This window comes from Odocoileus virginianus, chromosome 7 (assembly GCF_023699985.2).
Source record: "Odocoileus virginianus isolate 20LAN1187 ecotype Illinois chromosome 7, Ovbor_1.2, whole genome shotgun sequence".
In the NCBI taxonomy this organism is placed as follows: domain Eukaryota; kingdom Metazoa; phylum Chordata; class Mammalia; order Artiodactyla; family Cervidae; genus Odocoileus; species Odocoileus virginianus.
The window spans coordinates 46,598,594-46,621,141 of record NC_069680.1 but is presented as its reverse complement, the minus strand read 5'-3'; the positions used below and the strand labels follow the sequence as shown (position 1 = coordinate 46,621,141).

At 39.5% G+C, this 22,548-nt stretch overlaps 1 protein-coding gene across 8 annotated transcripts in view; it reads left to right on the top strand.

Annotated features, from left to right (window-relative positions):
* CPEB3 (cytoplasmic polyadenylation element binding protein 3) overlaps positions 1-22,548 on the top strand; it is a 199,480-nt gene that overhangs the window by 38,475 nt on the left and 138,457 nt on the right. For 6 of the 8 annotated variants that reach the window (XM_070470647.1, XM_070470648.1, XM_020869971.2 and 3 more), the window contains exon 2: positions 11,564-12,576. In XM_070470647.1, coding sequence (XP_070326748.1) covers positions 11,575-12,576 — 1,002 coding nt within the window. In that variant the 5' untranslated portion in view covers positions 11,564-11,574. Of the gene's footprint in view, positions 1-8,639; positions 8,767-11,228; positions 11,352-11,563; positions 12,577-22,548 lie in introns of those variants that run through there. The other 2 variants (XM_020869969.2, XM_020869970.2) reach the window with 2 other exon arrangements.

Sequence of the window (22,548 nt, the reverse complement as noted above, 5' to 3'; positions counted from 1 at the left end):
AAAGAGGGAGGGAGGCAGCTGAGAAATTGAGGAAATTACTGCGTAATATCCTCAGTTTTTCCATAGAGGTTAGAGACAGGGTCAATAAAAAGTAGGTGAAGTTTTGGAATTGCTACTTTGCAGCTAGGTTTCTTATAAAATTGTTAAATGAATAAGTGAACAAAATTAAAACTAATGAACAGAGAGGCAAGAAGCATAAAGAACCCCAGGTGCTCTTCAGAGTGCTCACCAAACCACACCTGAGTCACCTGGCTTCCTTTTGCTCCCTTTCTCATGTTCCATTCTCAAACTTACTCTGATCTAGAATTGCTTAACAAGTCCTACCTCAGATGCTATGGACTTCCTGCATGTAAATTGCCTTAGGCTATGACAATCTTAGAAGTTTTCTAGATGACTTAGGGGATATCTTATTTATCATAGTTGACCAGAATGATTTTTCCTTCCTTAGGCTGTGAGGCCTTTGAAGTCGAGGGATTTTGCTGTGTGTGTGTGTGTGTGTGTGTGTGTGTGTGTGCGCGCCTCTAATACTGGTCTGGCACATAGGAATCCCACCTCCCTCCACTGGCCCCCTAGTTCATTTCTCTAGCTTCAGTGACCCAGACTTAAGGTTCCCCTTCCTACTGGGCCAGATTTTGCTGTTTTCTCCTTTACTTCAGAGAAGATAGTTAACCTTTGCTTAGACATGTGTATGTTTTATGCAGTTAAAGAAAGTACAACAAAAAATGAGCTTCCCTGGTGGCTCAGAAAGTAAAGAATCTGCCTGCAATGCAGGAGACGCAGGTTCGATCCTCAGTCAGGAAGATCCCCTGGAGAAGGGAATGGCTATCCACTCCAGTATTCTTGCCTAGAGAATCCTATGGACAGAGGAGCCTGATGGGCTACAGTCCATAGGGTTGCAAAGAATGGGGCATGATTGAACAACTAACACTTTCACTTTCATAACAGAAAAACAGAAAAGTACAAAAATTATATGTCCTGTTTTCTGAATTTTTAAAGTAAATACACATGTGTAACAGAGTATCATCAGTATCCCTGCAGCCCCCTTTTATATCCCCCATAAATCATTATTTCTCTGCAAAAGTACACTATCTTCTGGACCCATCAATTAGTTTTATTAGAACTTTATATAAGTGGAATCATATATATTCTTACATGGCATACTTTTTTCACTCAGCATTGCATTCATGCAGTTCATCTAGGTTGTTCTATAAAGTTGGAGTCTCTTCATTATCTTTGCCTTATGATATTCCATTATATGACTCTATCACGATTTACTTATTCAGTCTGCTATAAATGGATATTTGGGTTGTTTCCAGGTTTGGGCTATTATGAACAATGTTGTTTTGAGCATGTCTTTTGGTGAACATCTGTTGCCATGTTTATTGTGTATATATCTAGATGCAGAATTGCTGGGTCATAAGGTGTGTGGAATGGGTGAATTTTATTCAGATGACCATTATATCTACTACTGTGGACAAGAATCCCTTAGAAGAAATGGAGTAGCCCTCTGAGTCAGCAAATGAGTCTGAAATGTAGTACTTGGGTGCAATCTCAAAAACGACAGAATGATCTTGGTTCGTTTCCAAGGCAAGTAATTCGGTATCATAGTAATCTAAGTCTATGCCTCAACCACTAATGCTGAAGAAGCTGAAGTTGAACGGTTCTATGAAGACCTACGAGATTTCTAGAACTAACACCAAAGAAAGATGTCCTTTTCATCATGGGAGACTGGAGTGCAGAAGTTGGGAAGTCAAGAGATACCTGGAGTTAACAGGGAAGTTTGGCCTTAGAATCCAAAAAGAAGCAGGGCAAAGGCTAACAGTTTTGCCAAGAGAATGCACTGGTCATAGCAAAGCACCCTCTTCCAACACAAGAGACAATTCTACACATGGACATCACCAGATGGTCAATACCGAAATCAGACTAATTTTATTCTTTGTAGCCAAAGATGGAGAAGCTCTATAGTCAGCAAAAACAAGACAGGAAGCTGACTGTGGCTCAGATCATGAACTCCTTATCACCAAATTCAGACTTAAATTGAAGAAAGTAGGGAAAACCACTCAGCCATTCAGGTATGACCTAAATGAAATCCCTTATGATTATATAGTGGAAGTGACAAACAGATTGAAGGGATTAGATCTGATAGAGAGTACCTGAAGAACTATGGATGGAGGTTCGTAACATTGTACAGGAGGTGGTGATCAAAACCATCCCCAAGAAAAAAAATGCAAAAAGGCAAAATGGTTGTCTGAGGAGGCCTTACAAATAGCTGAGAAAAGAGCAGCGAAAGGCAAAGGAGAAAAGGAAAGTTATACTCATCTGAGTTCAGTGTTCCAAAGAATAGCAATAAGAGATAAGAAAGCCTTTTTAAGTGAACAATGAAAAGAAATAGAGGAAAATAATGGAATGGGAAAGACTAGAGATCTCTTCAAGAAAATTAGAGATAACAAGGGAACATTTCATGCAGAGATGGGTACAATAAAGGACAGAAATGGTATGGATGTAACAGAAGCTGAAGATATTAAGAAGAGGTGGCAAGAATAAACAAAACCATGATGGTGTGATCACTCACCTAGAGCCAGACATCCTGGAGTGTGAAGTCAAGGGGGCCATAGGAAGCATCATTATGAACAAAGCTAGTGGAGGTGATGGAATTCCAGGTGAGCTGTTTCAAATCCTAAAAGTTGATGCTGTCAGAGTGCTGCATTCAATATGCCAGCAAATTTAGAAGACTAAGCAATGGCCACAGGACTGGAAAAGGTCAGTTTTCATTCCATTCCCTAAGAAGGGCAATGCCAAAGAATGTTCAAACTGCCACACAATTACACTTATTTCACATACTAGCAAGGTAATGCTCAAAATCTTTCAAGCTATAAGCACTTCAACAGTATGTGAACCAAGAACTTCTAGGTATAGAAGTTGGATTTAGAAAAGGCAGAAGAACCAGACATCCAATTGCCAACATCCATTGAATCATAAAATAGCAAGAGAATTCCAGAAAAACATCTACTTCTGCTTCATTGACTGTGCTAAAGCCTTTGACTGTGTGGATCACAACAAACTGTGGAAAATTCTTAAACAGATGGGAATATCAGACGACCTTACTTGACTCCTGAGAAACCAGTATGCAGGTCAAGAAGAAACAGTTAAAACCAGACATGGAACAATGGACTGGTTCAAAATTGGGAAAGGTGCACGTCAAGGCTGTATACTGTCACCCTGCTTATTTAACTTGTATGCAGAGTACATCATGAGAAATGCTGGACTGGATGAAGCACAAGCTGGAATCAAGATTGGTGGGAGAAATATCAACAACCTCAGGTATGCAGATGACACCACCCTCATGGCAGAAAGCAAAGAGGAACTAAAGAGCCTCTTGATGAAGGTGAAAGAAGAAAGTGAAAAAGCTGGTTTAAATCTCAATTTTCAAAAAACGAAGCTCATGGCATCTGGTCCCATCACTTAATTGCAAAAAGTTAGGGAAACAATGGAAACAGTAAAAGTGTATTTTCTTGGGCTCCAAAAATCACTGTGGACTGTACTTCAGCCATGAAATTAAAAGATGCTTACTCCTTGGAAGAAAAGCTATGACAGACCTAGACATTAGGTTAAATTATTAAAAAGCAGAGACATTACTTTGCTGGCAATGGGCCATATAGTGAAAGCTATGGTTTTTCCAGTAATCATATATGGATGTGAGAACTGGACAATAAAAAAGCTAAAGACTGAAGAATTGATGCTTTCAAACTGTGGTGCTGGAGAAGACTCTTGAAAGTCACTTAGATTGCAAGGAAACCAAACCAGTCAGTCCTAAAAGAAATAAACCCTGAATATTCATTGGAAGGACTGATGCTAAAGCTGAAGCTCCAATACTTTGGCCACCTGATGGGAACAGCCGATTCATTGGAAAAGACCCTGATGCTAGGAAAGATTGAAGGCAGGAAAAGAAGGGACGACAGAGGATGAGGTGGTTGGATGGCATCACCGACTCAATGGACTTGGGTTTGAGCAAACTCCAGGAGATAGTGAAGGACAGGGAAGCCTAGTGTGCTGCAGTCCATAGGCTCGCAGAGTCGGACACGACTGAATGACTGAACAAGAACAAGAAGGTTGTGTCAACATTTGCTGTAATAGATCCTAGTTAATAGTTTTGCAGTGTAGTTGTATAGTTTCAGTTATACTTCCATCAGCAGTGTTTGAGAATGAGTTGCCCTACATCCTTGCAAATATATGGTATTTATGTCTTTTCCAGTTTTTGCCATTTTGGTTGTATTTTGTATTTCTTTGGTGACAAGTGATGTAGAGCACATTTTCATATGCTTTTTGAACATTTGAGTATATTTTGTTGAAGTCTTTTGCCCATTTTTCTTTGGGATGTTCACTGTTATTAATTTGTAAGAGTTCTTCATGTATTTGAATTATAATTATTTTGAATATTGCATATATTTCTCCCTTTCTATGATTTTTCACTCTGACTTTTGGTAAACAGATGTTCTTAATTAGTTTAGTTTATTAAATTTTTCCTTTATATTTATTGCTTTTGTGACCTATTGAAAAAATTTTTGCCTACTCTAATGTCATGAAAATATTCTCATATATTCTTTTAAAGACTTTCTTGTTTACCTTTTACATTTAGACCCACAATCCATCTGGAATTGATTTTTGTGTATGGTGTGGTAAGAATGAAGGTCTCTTTTTTGCCATATGGATATTCAGTTGACTCCAATATCCTTTATTGAAAAGACCATCCTTTCACCACTGCAGTGTTACTATTTTCAGAAATCTGGTCACCATGTTACAGGAAGGGGGACCCCTTTCAGGGTCTTAGAGTGGGCTCTTGTGTAACATTCGGAAATGAATTGTCCGAAGAAATACGTGTGCTGACAAAGCAAGAGCCTTTTGTTAAAGGGTGCCTGAGTGGAGAGCAGGAGTATAAGGGAACCCTGGAGAATGTACTCTGCCATGTGGCTTGTAGTCTTATATTTTATGGTTAGTTTCCGAGTTGTCTATGACCAGTCATCTCTGGTCCATAGTCAGATTCAGGGTCCTTCCTGGTGGCACATTGATCTTTCACCCAGGATGGGTTCCAGCACAAAGGATTCTGGGATATTGGTTGTCTCCTCACTCTTTTGGCCCCTCCTGAATTCTGGTTAGTTTTTGGAGGCAGGACCATGTTCCTTATTGGGACCTCTTGTGGACAACTCAGGCAGGCAGTTATCATTGTGTCTGGCCGAGACAAGTAGTTAGGTCAGCAGTTACCTAACAACTATACAGTTTTGGATCTGTTTCTGGACTTTTTGGTCCATTTGTCTATTTGCTTATCCTTATGCCAGTAACCACACAATCTAATTACTATTGCTTCATAATAAATCTTTTTTTTTTTTTCATAATAAATCTTGATATCTAGTAGTGTTTAAGTCCCTCTAAGTTTTTTTTTTTTTTTTTTTTTTTACCTAGGTATTGGTGGTATTCTTGCCCTTTGCATACAATTGTAAATTTAATTCAACAAATATTTACTGAATACCTATTTATTATGTCCTAGGCACAGTGATGTATGTTGCGAATATAGCTGTTAATAAGATAGGCATGGTCCTTCCTTTAGTTGGAGAAGCCACTCACATAGAGATGAGAAGAGGGCCTAGGATAGTGTCCTGAGGAAGTCAGTACTTAAAGTCAGCAAAGAAGACCAAGAGAGAGCATGAGTGTGCATATGGGGGCAAGCAAATAATACCCCAAAGGTAAGAAAACCAACAAAAAACAACCTGAAGAAACCAAGGGAAGAAGGTATATCTAGAGAGTGTGGTCAATGTTGCTGCAAGGTCAAGCAAGATAAGACTAACAAAACATCCTTTGGACTTAGCTCTGACTGTCTATTGCTATAGTGAAGTAGTTTCTGTGGAGGGCAGGGTGTGTGTCTTTATTAGATTGTAAACTCTTTGATAGGAACAAACTTCCTGGTTTAATTAGTGCTTAATAAATATTATTGCTTGATGATCATCCAATGATCTATATACTACTGAGCATCCTAAGGGCCAAAATGGTTATCTATTTTATACCACTTCCCATTCTTGCAGCTGATGAAAAAGTTAATTGCTTTTTTAATGTAAATGGAGAATGATTTTAATACTTAATCAAACCTTGGCTATTTTAGATAATCCAAAACCATACTTCATCCATCCATTCATTCATCCATTTATTCATTTATCCAGCAAGTATACATGGAGCACAGAGAAGGCAGTGGCACCCCACTCCAGTACTCTTGCCTGGAAAATCCCATGGACGGAGGAGCCTGGTAGGCTGCAGTCCATGGGGTCACTAAGAGTCAGACATGACTGAGCGACTTCACTTTCACTTTTCACTTTCATGCATTGGAGAAGGAAATGGCAACCCACTCCAGCGTTCTTGCCTGGAGAATCCCAGGGGCGGGGGAGCCTGGTGGGCTTCCATCTATGGGGTCGCCCAGAGTCGGTCACGACTGAAATGACTTAGCAGCAGCAGCAGCATACATGGAGCAGCCACCAGCTACCCAGGACTCCTGAGAATTGTATTGGAGATGTAAGTAGGGAAAGAAAGGAAAAAAGGAAGCCTGGAAAGATGTATTTGACCCAAGTATATCTCAATGAATTAACTTTGCAATAATTGCAAAAATCTCTATTTTTAGAGCTTTCCATGATTGTTCATAAGGAGTCTGTGGTTAAGCTTTGTGACTTAAAGACAAAATTTTAGAAAGTGCTTCCTTTTTGGTTAAATAAAAAACAAGGGTTCAGGAGAGAAGGTCTTTTTTGGGAGTCTTCCTATAATTTATTGTTTGCTTGATATGTATTTATACCTTGGTATATAAATGTATGAGTCATTTTCTTTTTAAATTTGAGTGTTTTAGGAATGGAAGAGCAGAGATAGTTCATTTTCAAATACAATAAAATTATGTTAAGTATAGGCAGTGCTAATTTATTTTTGTCATTTATCAAAGGGTCAGAGACCAAAATTTATTTTTCTTCATTGTGTATTATTAGTAGACCTGTACCTGGGGTCAGATGGATTGATAAATGCCCAATTAAACCATTTTTAAGTATGCCTGAATAGCAAGATTTTCCACCTTACCAATAAAATCTTGGCATATTAATTTTGAATAATCTTTAAATATCTATTTCTTAAAACAAGTCTTCATATGGATTTTAAGAGGGAACTTTTGTTTTTTTAAACTTTATTGAAGTACTTGAAAATGTAGAAGTTTGGTAGATTAGGGAAGTCTTTAGGAGTAAGATTAACTGAATTCATCCTTACAGACTCTGGAATGAATATGGTAAGTATAACACATTGGTGGAGGAAAAATTTTCTTTAGAAAGATAGAGGAAGGAAAAAAAAAGGGGGAATACAGTAAGTTCATAGTAGGAATAAGAGGACCATTTATGTAGTTCTTTTAAAAAGAGCTTGTAGTAGATTGATTCAAAATGATTTTTTCTTCTTAAATTGTTTCGTTTTTTCCCTTGGAAATAAGTAGAAATAAAGACTACTGACTGCTGCAAATTGGTTGTCTCTGATAATACTACCTTAGTTCTAATTGGTGAAGAGGGGAAACAGAGAATTAAGATAGTTTTAAATGATGTTTGACATTTTTAGTTCTTAGTTCAGTCAGCACAGTCATCAAGTGACTTTATTCTGAACCCCTTGCATGAATGGCATTGAACCAAATCCCACAAGAGATAATACCTTCTGCCTATGTGAGCAAACTGGTAGTTGAAGTATTGCTCTCAAAAGCTATAGATAACACCAGTTGATGTTAAGATGTTGTGAGATTCCAGCCTTGGGGTAATGAGGTTAAGATAGGAAAAATGTACATCAGGGGAAAAAAGTTTTAAAAGAAACTATCTACTTTCTGCTTTGAATAAAGATGTCACTGTCCTATGCAGTGAAACAGTAAACATGTCAAATTATTTTTTAATATTTAACTAAAACACTGTTTTAGCTTTAAAGAGTTGAATTTTATTTGATTGATCATTGTATGAATAATGCAAAGTAAACTTTCATTTTGACAAGTAAAATAAGGAGGTGAATGATTTAGAGCATATCAGGTAGAATCTTGAAATAAGTGATTTGTACCTTCATTGAAAATCAAATGGAAATCTTGGTGGATAGATAATGTCCAAAATATATGACTGAAACCTATGTTTAACCTGGCCTCCAAGGTTAATATCATATTTAATATTAAGGTACTTTTCATTTTATAATATTACATATATTTAGGTATGGTCAGATTTTAAGTATCTTTCCCTAGTAGCCCATCTCCTCCCTTCTTTATTCTTCCCCACCCCACCTCTTTTGGTGTGCTTAGGTTCCTACTGTTGGCTACCCAGTCATTACCATTCTAATACCATTTAAGGTAGCTCCGCTGGGTTTATTTATTTGAGTCCTGTAATCCAGTTTCTCTTTTAACGTGGCTTCTGAAATCAGTTGACAAACCGGTTTATTTTTCTCTTAACTCGTGATTTAGATTGGTTAGGAAGATAAAATGAAATCCGGCACAACCTCTTTCCCTTGGAATCAGTATTTGAAAGGCTTCCTCCTTTCGTGGCTGAGCGTGCTTAAGTCGGGCAGAGTACCTAGTGAAGGACTTCAGCCCCCACAGTTCCCTGTGTGCGCATGCCCTCTCTTCTTACAGTTGTCAAAGTGCTTTTGCCAGAGCGGTCACATAATCAACCTGAAAGAAGAAAATAAATACTGTACACTTTTAAATTTTATCGATCCTTAAAAACTGGACCCTCAAAGGTAACTGCTGCTGAGAATTTGTTACTTGAGATTGGGTGATTGCATGTAAAGGAAGATCTATTGTGTGTGTGGTGGGGGGAGGGGAAGGAGGTATCTATTTCCCGGACTTTGCTGTAAATAAGAAAAAAGAAAAAAAGACTAACAAAAACCCACCCAAATGGACAGACTGTACAAACAGTTACTGACATTGCATATTAACTTTGTAAATGTTATTTTAATCTATTGCTTATCTTTTGTTTAAAAGGGTCTTATTTATTAAAGATGGGTCTTGACCTTGACAGAGTGAATTTATGCAGAAAGTGAAATTAATGTCTTTAAGAAATGTTAAGAAGAGAAATGGGTGTTCCTGGTATGATACAATTTTTTAAATTAAATATATTCATATTACTTATAGGCTTAAAATAGTCTTGAGTCTAGCTTACTTTGTGGCTTTTTTTTTTGCTATAGGACAGCATTAATTTCTTCACTATAAACATATAGTTTAAAGTGAAGGCATTAACAGAAGGCATTGGTACTAGCATCAGAAAAGCTGAGTGATATTAAAATTATAATTAAATGCATATTTCAGCCATGATGATATGGCTATTGTAAAGACAATTCTAGCCCACTGGGAGAGACTCAAATCCCAGATTATAATGGTTTACTGCAGCACTGCTTAAACCAAGTATAAAAATGTCTCTTTCTATGTCCATTTTCTTTGGCAACAATAGAACTTTGTGTTGCTGTGAATCCAAGCTCTGCTTGCCTCTTTGTCATATTTACAGTACTGATCAAAGTCATTATTTTAGACCAAGGGAATTAAGGAACACAAAACCAATCTTAAATAGGTTTTATTGGTAGTAGTTGGCCATTTGTGATGTGTATTATATTGGGTTGGGTTCTTTTGGAGGGGTGGGTTGGGGAGGGAGGAGTTAAGGTGGCTGTGAAGCTTTTCCTTGAGCCCACTATTTGTCTATGTATGAAACTTCAGAATGAGATATTAACCATTTTGAAGATATTCTTCAATAAAATAGAACTACTTTTAATCCTATTTCTTAGTCTGACATATTTTGCTTAACAGTTAAGAGGAATAGCAAATCCATTTCCCAACACATTTATTTTACAGCTGTTATTATCGTGAGAATATCCAAAGGCAGAACTTCTGTGTGTATCTGAATGCCATTTTAGGAGTGTCCTGAGAAAGATGCTTCTCCATGTATCTGAGTTAATTAACTGTATTAAATATATTAATAACTTTGTAGCAATTATACTGAATCACCATCTAAAAAAATTATTTATTTGGTCATATGCACCTTGAACATCTCAAAATACTTGTTTTCAGGGTCTCGGCACTGTAATATTCATATATTTAAAGCAATTAACGTGTTCTAAAGGACAAACGAACTCAGTGATAACTATGGGTATGGAAATCTGGTTTTGAGCGATTACTATTTTCATCCTTGAATGATAAAACAGGCTGTATGGCAGAGGTGAATATAGCCCTTCTATGCGAAATGGAAAATACCATACACTCCTTATATGGCTAAATGAAGCAGTGATGGCAATGCACTATAATTACAATGTATGAGAATTTGCGACTTTGTACTGTGCTATTTTTAACACGTTAGCTAGCATATGGTAATTCAGGGTCTTCAAGCCATAATCTTTCACTGTTAATACTAGTGATAAGAGAATAGGGTCTAAATTTGCCAAAGTCTTGTGACCAAGGCAGTAGAAGGAGGATTCAAAAAATGAAAAATCTGGCAACCCCAGTATTATCTTGACTTCATACTTAAATCTGAGGGATTTTTTAAAGCCCCACCCCCACCTCATCTCTTAGACAGTCCTCCGCCCCCCTCCCTCCTTTCTCCTTCTTCCTCCCTCCCTCCGCGTGTCTCTCTCCCTCTCTCTCTCTGACCTCAAATCCAACGAGAACATTTCTTCACTCTGCAGAGAAATTCTCAGGCTCCTGTTGAGACCTGAACTACTGAGATGCCAAGAAATCTCTTGTGCGGCAGAATTGGAAACGAGAACATTGGAGAATAAGCAAAAAAAACACCCATCTAATCCTTAGAGTAACAAGAAGCAAGCACTTGCAAATGTTTCAGTAGATTTTTACCACTTTTAAAAGGATGTTGGGTTTTTTTTTTTTTTTAATGTCTCCTAACAAAATGGAGTAGCTGCAGCTACTGGGAGGCCAGAGAATGGTTGTGCAGTTGAGTCCTCCTAACAAACGCCAAGGATTTCCTCCCTCGTGGTTTGCTGCGGCTAAATGAAACAATTATCGAGGCAAGAAGGCAGTTTGCTAATCAAGAGGGATAAGACTACTGTTTCTTTAAAGTGCCCGAGCGGGGAAGGGGGAAGAAAGGGTCGTGTGTGGTGTCTTTTTAACCTTGCTGAAGGACGCAGCTGTATTTATTGACGTATGCAAATAGCTGGGGGAGGGTGGTGCTTGGGAAAAAACAGGAACCAGAATCAGTTTCTCATTGCAGGGTGAACGCTTTGAGTTCCGGTGAAGGGGAAAGAGACGTGGCGAAATTGCTGTCTTTCTGTCTTATAAGCACATCTCTTACTAATACAGAAAAGGAACCTAGACATCAGAAAGGGTGAAGACGCTCTCACAGTATTTTTAGAGACTTTGCACGAGCTCCCCCACCCCAGCCCGACCTGTTCTTCTAAATGGGAGATTATGGATTTGCATTGCAATTGGCTAGTAGCGGTGGCACTGGATTTTCGCAACTAAAACACCCGCCCGCTCCAGCAAGCGGCATTAACGAACACACTGACAATAACGCGTTTCTCTTTTTTCCCGTTTCAGCTGCGCAAACCATGCAGGATGATTTACTGATGGACAAAAGCAAAACCCAGCCCCAGCCCCAGCAGCAGCGGCAGCAGCAGCAGCAGCCCCAGCCCGAGCCCAGCACCGCCGAAGCCCCGTCCACGCCCCTGTCCTCAGAGACCCCCAAGCCGGAGGAGAGCAGCGCAGTGCCGGCCCTCAGCCCCGCCGCGGCCCCGCCGGCCCCTAACGGCCCCGACAAGATGCAGATGGAATCGCCGCTCCTGCCGGGCTTGGGTTTCCACCAGCCCCCTCAGCAGCCGCCGCCACCACCGCAGGAGCCCGCGGCGCCGGGCGCGTCTCTGTCGCCGTCCTTCGGCAGCACCTGGTCCACGGGCACCACGAACGCGGTAGAGGACAGCTTCTTCCAAGGGATCACCCCAGTCAACGGGACCATGCTCTTCCAGAACTTCCCGCACCACGTCAACCCAGTCTTCGGAGGCACCTTCTCCCCGCAGATCGGCCTGGCGCAGACCCAGCACCACCAGCAGCCACCGCCGCCCGCGCCGCAGCCAGCGCAGCCCGCGCAGCCCCCGCAGGCGCAGCCCTCGCAGCAGCGCCGCTCGCCTGCCAGCCCCAGCCAGGCTCCCTACGCGCAGAGGGGCGCCACGGCGGCGTACGGTCACCAGCCCATCATGACTAGCAAGCCGTCCTCCTCCTCGGCCGCCGCGGCCGCAGCAGCCGCCGCCGCCGCCTCGTCCGCGTCGTCCAGCTGGAGCACGCACCAGAGCGTGAACGCCGCCTGGAGCGCGCCGTCCAACCCGTGGGGCGGCCTGCAGGCGGGCAGGGACCCTCGCCGGGCTGTCGGCGTGGGCGTGGGCGTGGGCGTGGGGGTGCCCTCGCCCCTCAACCCCATCTCGCCGCTCAAAAAGCCCTTCTCCAGCAACGTGATCGCGCCGCCCAAGTTCCCCCGCGCGGCCCCGCTCACCTCCAAGTCCTGGATGGAGGATAACGCTTTCCGGACCGATAATGGTAACAATCTGTTGCCATTTCAGGTAATGCTCCGGTGCACCTGTATACGCCTTCCTTCCACTCCGCTCCCCTTTCCCTGTTTTCCCGGCCATTTAATCGGCCACTGATTGTGGGTCTTTAAAAAAGGCGACGATTGCCAACTCCCCTGCCCTTTTCCGAAGCCTTCAGTTCACTGGGGGTGTTCCACTACGGGGAGGAGGGTGGGGGAGACGTGACTGCTTGAGGAGTCTTATGTATGCACCCTGACGAGGTAGAAGGGGCCTTTTCTTTTAGCCTGTTTTATCTCTTCGTCGTGCTTCTGCCTCTTCTTTTGACCTTCTTTGACAGGAAAAGCTGCAAGTGTGTGACAAGGTACCGGCATAGTCCCAGGCTGAGTAGGCTGAGTGAGATTCCTGTCATTTTCAGTGGCTACACATTTCACGTTATGCAATCCCGGGCTCAGGGTGTCTCCGGAAAGCCGTCCACTCCCACACCACTCTGGCCCTACTCTTCAAGGGGTTAACAGCCCTGGAGTGATGCTATTTCAGACAGTTGCATATGCTCAATTAAACTAATGTGAACACATGTGTTTATGTCTCGCTAAGGTGCTGGCATCATTAATAGCAATCAGCATATTGCCCCTGCCGGGAAAATTAGAGTGTGAGATTCCAATAAACACTGGAACTGTATCAGGCACCAAGATGGAAGAGTGGAAATTCTAGGGGTAACCCTTCCCATGTTATCTGAGTCTAAGAAGGGCTTAGAAAATTTTTTTTTTTTATCCGGAGGAAAGAGACAATAGGACGCGACCTTCAGAGCCATATTGCAATGGAGTCTATTTGCTAGCTAGCACTGAAATATTTAAAGCTGCAGTGTCCTTCAGTTGGGTTATTTAAGAAGACAGTGCAGATCAATTACACTATTTGAAACTGGGCAAAGTGAAAGTCTTGCAACTTTAATGAAAAATGAGCCTTGTGTCTTGGTGTTAAATGCCAGTGAAAAACTCAGGAAGTGCCCCAGACAAAAAGGTTGAATGGAGTGTCCTTATTCTGTACTTGCTTTCTGATCCAGTGCGTGGCCACATCAGTTGGCAGTGTGCTGGACATCTTGAGTTGGAAAAGGGTGGTGAGGGTGAGGGTTCACTGGAGGCCTTTGTTCTCAGGAAAACATTCATCCTTCACTTACAAACTGATTTGTCCATACGCTTCCAGGCTTGGGTAAAAAAGAAAGGATTGAGGAGGGTTGCTGGATAAGACCCAGCTTGGACCTTTGGATCCAAGGAAATGAAACAGAAATCCTTTGAGCATTGCTGAAAAATGGCAGAACCAACATTTGACAGAGTTAGTTTAAAGCATCAGGTGCAGTTGGAACCTTATTTTATTGCTCTTTACATTTCAGATGTGATGTTTGGCGTGGCTCACATCCATGAAGGAGGAGGTTGGGATATTAAGCACATGACGCTCTAAGCTAGAGCAAGAATCTTTAACCTCGTCAGTTCAAGGGGGTCCCTGACACCCATAAATTATGTATATGAGAATTTTTAATGAGACAATCTTACCAGATTTTTACAGGATTGCTTCAGGGATGGAAGAGTCCAATTTCTCTATGTGCTTATTTGTGTGTGTGTGTGTGTGTGTGTGTGTGTGTGTGTGTGTGGGGGTCTAGACAGGCAGGCTGCTTTTGATAGGAGAACCCCTCTTTTTCTAACAGTCTCTCTCTATTCTGATGCCCTCTACCCAAATCTAGTTTTAGAAGATAACCTAAAATCTAACAGATTTCGGGCCTGGAAGCTGATAGTGTAGACATGAGCTATCTTTTTCTAAGAGTAGAATCTGAATACAACTAGGTTTTGATTAATTATTTCCAGAAATGGGGACTAGGGAGAGATTAAATCCGTAAAATTTCCCCCAAATTGATATTGACAAGTAATGTGGGGATTGCCAGTTGTTTCTTAGCAAAGCGTTTACCAGCCATGCTAATAAGAGCCAGATGGACTGGATTGAGTTTGGATTCTTGTTTTTTCATCCCTGGTAGTGCTATTGAGTAGGGAAAGATGGCCAAAAGATTTGTAGGAGGAGAGATTTGATTGAAAATTGAGCTTTATAAATTTGGCCTTAGGAAGAATTACATGGACTTTATGTCTCTCTCTCTTTTTAAAAATTATTTAAAATGGAGCTTCAGGGTTTTGAAGCAATATTAGAACCAGATAGGAGTAACCTGGCTGTGTTTTGACTTGGAATATTATCAGACTAGGTTTCTATTGATAAATATATCAAGTTTAAAAAGACAAAAGTACCTTGAGTCTTGAGTGCAGAAATTTATATGTTTCTGTATGTATTTGAATCATTTTTCTACAAAAAGAAAATGCCTTAAGTAGTTCTTAATGACTTTAAAAAATTATTTTGATAAATAGGACTTTTTTTCTTTAAATCTAGGAGTTTAATTCATAGAATACCAACTTAATTTGTTTTTATTCCACAGACCGTTTGAGCTAAAAGGGGCTTTCAGTAGTGATCTACACTAATGTATCTTAATATTAAAAAAAAAAAATCCATATCTCCTGCCCATTCCCAACAGTGCTGCTTCACTCTTTCGCCAACTATAAAATAGTTTTTGGAACTTTTCTTCTGTGGTTTATATTGTGAAAGCAGTCACTGTATTTGAATGTGCTTTTTCAAAATACACATGCTTTCTTATGCCCTGCCCTTAATTCTAACAAAGTCGATTGGTCTCTCTGCATTAGGGTGGCTCCTTCCTTAGGCATTACTTGTATCTAGAAGCCACCTCATTTCTATAAATAAGGAAACTGAGGTCCTGAGAGGAAACGTGGCATAACTAAAGTACTAGTGCTTTGGCTAATTTTGTGGACGTGTGTTCTTAACTTCCCTGTAGCATGAGTCCTGTCAGGTACAATTCATTTTAACATCAGGCTCTCTTTGGGCTCCATTCAAAGGGACTTACTTATGGAACTATCTCATGAGGTTCTCTATCGGGCTGTTGGTGCTGTACCACCCACCATCAGAGCTCAAGAGCAGCGAGTTACCCCACGTGGGGTATTACGCTACGCTTCATTCTCTTGTTTATGTAAGAAAGAGAAGCCTAGGTTTGTAAACGGACTAGAACCAGAGGTATTTTCTATATGTAATGAATTTGGGCTTAAATACCGTTGTTGTCCAGAGACATTTAGAAGGGACTTTTGAGAGCATGTATTTCACCACTCAGCTCATTTTCCAGAAGAGGAAATGAAAGTTCAAATGGCTTCCTCAAGTTCAGGTGGGTAGTTTCTATCAGAAGCAGACTTTGGAGGCAGATTGCTAGGTTCACATCTTAACTCTGCCAGTTCCTAGCCTTGTAATCTTGAATAAATTGTGTATACATGTTGATCCTCAAGTTTATCATCTATAAAATGGAAGTAATGATAATTACTTGCTTCATAGGATTTCAGTGAGAAGCTACATATAAAGTGCTTAGCACAGTTCTTGGCCCATAGTAAAGTACCTTATAAATGTTGAATTATGATTATTGCTAATTATAATGGTGACCAGAACCTTTGTATGATCTTATCATAGTGTGGATTACTGCTTTTTTCATCCTGTGCAATCTGAAAAACCCCAAACTTCTGAGTAATGTTATTTAGTCTTTTTTTCATCTGTCTAAAGGTCCTCTTTGGTTACTGTAACAATGAGGTGATTGCCCACTTACCTATGAGTGAGGCCCTTTGCTAAGCACTTCATATGTAGTTTCTTTTTGGAACTCCTTTAAAGTAGGGGATTATTATTAGTCTCATTATCCTGACAAATTGAGGGTTAGTGCGTTTACATTATTTCCTCACAGTCACATAGTAACTCCGTAACTGGCAGAGTTGGGATTTGAACCCAGGAGATCTGCCTCCAGAGCCTGTGGAGGTGTATCATACCTCCAGGACATCAGTTAACCATGCAGGAGACTGAGCAGCATCTGTGTTTGACTTTATGATATAGTTTGGAAATCGTGTTGTTAAAATATTTTTTTATAGTGAGAAGCATAGGAAGAAAAATACAGTGCCCATCCATATGCTACCATTTAGATTCAACAGTAGTTAAAATTTTCCCTATTTACATATTTACTTATTCTGTGTATTTTTGAATTTGTATTTTTTGGGAAAAGTTCAAATTATATTCTTCTTCCTCTCTGCATTTTTATCTTTATCCCACCCATCTTTTTCTATCTCAGATTGAGAACAACTCAATAGATTTTATATTTTCTGGCATAAATCTACTTAAATGTAATTTAGTGTTAATTGTGCTGGTGGGTTGTCTATAACAGAGAAAGAAATTCCTTACATGAATTCTTGGGAATATAAATTAATAAAAAAGTAAATATGCCTATGCATAATAAATTTTGAAGAAACATCAATATTTTCAACTTACCTACTCTGTTTTTTTTTTAAACTATCTTTTCAGGAGGTAAACTGTCTAGTTTATTCTTGCTTTTTAGTAAGGATACTATGTATGGCTTAGATTTAAAGCTAGAGACCCTTCTATAGTTGGTTTCTTAACTACTGCTCTAATGCAAAACCACTTAAAGTCCACCCAATTCCACAAATTGTTTCAGAACTTATTATGGTATGGTTAATATGTATGCCAGAAAAGCCGCAGTATCTATATTCTATTTAAAAGAGGCGTTGGTTAGGAAATATTGGAAGATTTTCTGTACTACTGAAAACATTAATATATAAACTGTATACTTTAAAATTGCATGTAGAAAAGGACTTAGCTTTAAACTTTTCGTGACCTTGTAGCAAGTTGATATAAAAATATGCTCTCAGAATTGTAATGAGTTTAGATATCCTAAGACATAATTTTCTACTTAAATAGCTTTTTCCATTGGTTGGCCTATTTTGCTGTCTTCCAAAGGTTGCATAAGGGATAATGCTTATCCACTTGGAGGATGTCATTGCTTAGATAGTTTTTGTAACGTTTTGATCTGCAAGTGTCAAAAGAATGTGCTTAATATGAAAAATTAAATTTTCATACAATATGAAAAATTTGATGAAACCTTGTGGATTTTACTGAGGAAGGGAATGGAGGGGAATATAGAGTAGTGGACAGCCTTTGAAGTTTGGAATAAGGAAGACGCTGATTGAAGCCCCAGCTCTGTCACTGGTGATTAGAATCAAGTCATTTATCCAATGATTTCTTTTTCCAAAAGTCTGCAAAAATGGGAAGAGAGCCTGTCTTCTGGGTTTGTTTTATGAAAGAATGTATACAGGTGTCCAGAAAATTAGATACTGGTATGGCTCTTAAATGTCTGCCTAACCACTGGTAACTAGAGACAGTTCGAGTTTAGTAGAGGACATGCTTGTTGATAGCCAGTAGTCCAGGGTTAAATGCTAGTGGGCATCTGGAAGTGGAAAGGGCCTAGAAAGATGTCCAGCAGCGACAGAAGAGCAGCGAAAGGCTGTGTGTGTGTTATGCTGACTACCTGTCCTAGAAGCCAGTCATGGTGCTCTGAAGGTATAGACTTATGTCACAAGGATGGTGTGTATTTGTAACTACCTGCTTCTTCTGTGGCTAAGTCACCAATGCAGATGTGAGATTTTGGTTGTTCTGGAGTCCCAAAGGCTCTGATCTGAAGCTCCTTACCACCACTACCCCGAAAACCATGCCAGACTCTGTATGGAGCAGGATAGTTATGAGAAAGAGAATTCAGTATAGAGGCCCAAATTTGGATCTTGAGAGTTGAGGATTATATTCTAGCTACAGCTTCAAAGGTGCTTTCCCGGAGAGATCACTGTGCTTGCAGTAGAAGCCGGCTTCATAGGGAATTTTCTGCAATTGGTTCTTAAACCTTGTGGGTGGCTTGTTCTGCGGGCATCTGTTATGCTTCAGTTCTGTAACATTTAGCTTTCATATCCTTCGGTGTTCATTACAAGTGTTAGGCATGTAAACTTCTTCTTAATGTGAAACCATTGTAATGTTTTGACCTAATTTGAAGTAGGGAAGTAGTAGTGAATTAAAATAATACAATAAATTAGCATATTAGAATCAAGACCACTTTTCTTTCCCCAGAAGCACTATTACATAATCCTCAGAAATAATGACTATATGATATGAAACATTATTAGCAGTCTTCAGAGTTAGAGAAACAGAAATGGGTACCAAAGAGCCTTTATATCATTTGAAGTGATCATAAAATGTACACAGAAGGAGAGAAATGTTGTGTACTGATATTGTTTGGATAAGACTTGTACAGCCAAATATCTTCATTCCTCAAGTGTTCAAACTTATTTCAAAGGCAAGGTCAACTACAGGAGAAAAAACTTAACTCCCTATCCTTAGGAATTCAGTGCAGTGAATTAAATGGCCAGTGTGACCAACTGAACCAGCATCTAGAAGTTCACATGCACATGACAGTAGGTGCTCACTAAATGAATGAATAAACATTTAAACACAAGTTGCTATAGTTTTGTCCTTTCTACAATACTGCATGTTTAACATTTTCAAGACAACTTCTCCACTATAGCATTTCTCTACAAGGTGTTCATAGAATATGAAAGCATAATGGAAAAAAAAAAAAAGAATATGAAAACATAGTCAAATGTACAGAATGTCATAAAGGATATCCTCACATAGTTTGTAGGCTGTGACTCTGTAAGTTTGGTATGCTAAAAAGTAAGCAAGGGTCTTGCTTTGACGTAAGAAATTTTTGGCAACCAATAGAGGGTAACATTAATTTGTATCCTATGAACTAAATTTTTCTTTACTTCTTCACTATTAATCAACTCATTCTTTTGGAGTTAACTGACCCTGTCATGGTGATTGGTTTTATTCCTGTCTTCCCAAATCAAGTTATAAATATTTGAAGTGACCAGAATGAGGGTCAGAATACTTCTGACAATAACACTTAGAAATATTAAGGTGACAATTCTTTGGTCTAAGAGGTTGACAGAGAAGTAGATTATAGTTGACCCGTTCATCTTGTCATTCATTTGAAGATTGTGAGATTGGAAAGCAGAGATGTAAGAGGCAAGAGACATTCTATCTTAGGTATATGGTAGAGTTTGGGGACTAAAGGATTTAAATACTTCAGAGGAACATTTTAGTGATCTGACATTCTAACCCCCTACTCAAAGTCCAGGAGACCTAGTTCTTAGGTTTCAGATAGCCAGCAGTTAAAACGGACAAGAAGTGAATGTGCTCAGAGGCACCTCTCTTTTGCAATCTGTTGTGGAAATTTTCCTTTCCTCTTTTGAACTAGAGACATATAAACTAGACATGCAGGGGATTAAAAATAGTGAAGACCAGTGAGGTTTATGAATAAAGATTGTGGGGAAAGGCCGAGAGACAATTTTTGGATCATGAATCCATTATTTATGTGTTTGCATTTGATTTTATGGGTAAACTATTCAACTCTTTGCCACATTGTTATTTAAAGTGATTGTAATCAATGGTAGAATCCTGTGTTCAGATAAACAGCCTATGCGGTATTTTTGTTAATCACATATCTGTTACAGAATTCCCTGATCAAAGGGATGGGATTTGTATTATGTTTCGTTTGGCATCTTTGTTAACAGTCATAATCCATGTACTCCAGCTTGTGGGTGTTGTATTATTTTTGATGTCATCTCCAAACAGATTCAGCTAACAAATACAGGGGACCCTTCATGTCAAGCACTGGCCTCACCCTTTTCACATAAACTATTTTATTTAATCCTTACACATTCTAGTGAATTAGGGATCATCCTCCTCCTAAGACTCAGACTATCACCAGACTGGTAAGGTGACAGAGGAGGTCTTCTGACCCTCTGTCCACTTCTCTCATTTTACTACACCTGCTTGTCTGTTACCACTTAACACTCTTTCAGTGTGCTGTTTCACTCTTTCCCCAGAAATTCCCTGATTCCCCTCATCCCTCATTTCCTATAAGCACTCCTTACTCACTGAAATGAGGTGAGGTTTTTGTTTGTTTCCCCACACTAAAATGTGGGTTCCACAAAGACAAGGACCTTTTTCACTGTTGTGTTTTTGGGGTTGTAATGGTACCTGGGATGTGTTAGGCACATGGTAAATATTTGTTGAATGATTCACATTTTCAAATGATTGATAAGGTATTACTGGTCATTTGCATGTAGTTAGCACTGTAAGAGCAATTTCATCTTATAAACATTTAACTGGCTGCTACCCGAGGTCAGGCACTGTGGATTAAAGCTGAGCTGTATCCTGTCCTCACCCAACTCCCTGACAAACGTGAGCTAAAATATAGGATGGTAAGTTTTATAATGGGGTGATATCACACAGCAAAGAGAATGTGTGGTTGAATCAGAGGAAGGACACGTTAAATTGTGGAGAGGGGGACAAGGGGTGGGCTGGAAAGACTCTAGGAAAGTCTTTTGTAGTTAAAAATACTTTCAGATGTTTTCTGATTTTGAGAGTAATACATGTTCATTATAAACTTGAGGGAAAAAGATTGGCCATAATTCTTTCACCCAGAAACAATTATTCTTAAAGTTTTGGTGCATTTTCTGATAATTCTGTCTTTAATGTATTATATGTATAGTATATTTTCTATGGTTGAGATGATTTTATTGTAAATAATTTTATTTCCATATTTTTTAGCTTTTCATACTATTAAATTTATAAACACTTTTTTATTATTGCATAATAGTCCATCACAGGAATCCATTGCAGTTTAACAAATTATTTTTGTATTTGGAGGATTTCACTTTTCAGTTTTTAACTGTTAAATATAATGGTGTCATGAACATCTTTGGGCATTTAAAATTTTTATGTAGAGGTGAGTGGATAAGATTCCATAGACAGACCAGGACCTCATGGTTGGCATTGCAGCAAAGATTTATTTTAAGCAGAGGGAAAAACAGAATCACAGGAAAACACACACACACACAACATGGTGTACTGAGGAAGCAGAAGACTCAGCATAGTGGTGAGACTGGTGGGAGATGAGGCTGGAGATGTAGGTGGAGTCAGATCATAAAGGACATTCCAGCATTTCTCTGCCTTCATCTTTTTTCAGTAGGAACACTGAAGGATTTTTAAGCTGAGAAAGCCATTGCAAGGCTTCAGTCTGGCCAATGAAGTGATCAATCTTTGTTTCAGAAAGATTATTCTGGGATATGGATGGTCAGGAACTGTACTTAAGCAGGGAAACCAGTTAACATGTAAGGACCTAAAGTGATTGAGAGGAAGCCACAGGCTTGAGAAGTGAGTTAGGAGACCAACTGGAGCAATGGTGATTGCTTGGATATGGGTAATAAAGGAGAAGGAGGAGTTTAGAATGACTGTTCACATTTTGGTTAGGCCGCTAGGAAGGATGATTTAGAGGTGAAAAGGCTTAATAGTGGCAGATTAGAATTTTCATGACTCATAAACCCAGGTGGGTTTAGAGTGAAGGAACTTCAGGAGGGAAAGCTATGTGTTGGGAATGTTTGAGCAAGTGATTTGACATTTCTTATCCACCCATGCTTTTGTGTGTCTCTTAATGCATGGGAAGGAAGACCTTATTAAGGTAGATTACTTTGTGGACTAATTAGAACATGAAATCCGAGAGAAGAAATAACTACCGTTCTAAGTCAAGAGCTTTTTCTGATTCTAGTCTTGATTTTTCTTTTTTTTTATGGTACTCTGGGAATTAGAATATGTGTTAGCAGAGTAGTCATCTTGTTTATGGGTTATAGCTAGCCATCACAAAAGCTATAAGGAATTGCTAACCAATCGATCTTATGGGAGAATAACAAGAATTAAGAGAAATGGGACCTGGCATCCTTTATTACTTAAATTGAATAAACTCACTTGAGAGGTCAGTATATGTTATTAGCCAGACTGAAATATCACTGATAAGGTCTTAGCAAAGTTGAGATTAGATCTTATGGAATTTAGCTCTCCTGTACTAATAAAATGCTTAGTTTTTTAAATGGGTGTAAACATGATGAAATGTTTTAAAGCTTAAGATCCCTAGAGCCACAGGGAGATGAGCTCTCTGAGAGGCTGAAGGAGAGATGGGGACAGGGTATAAGA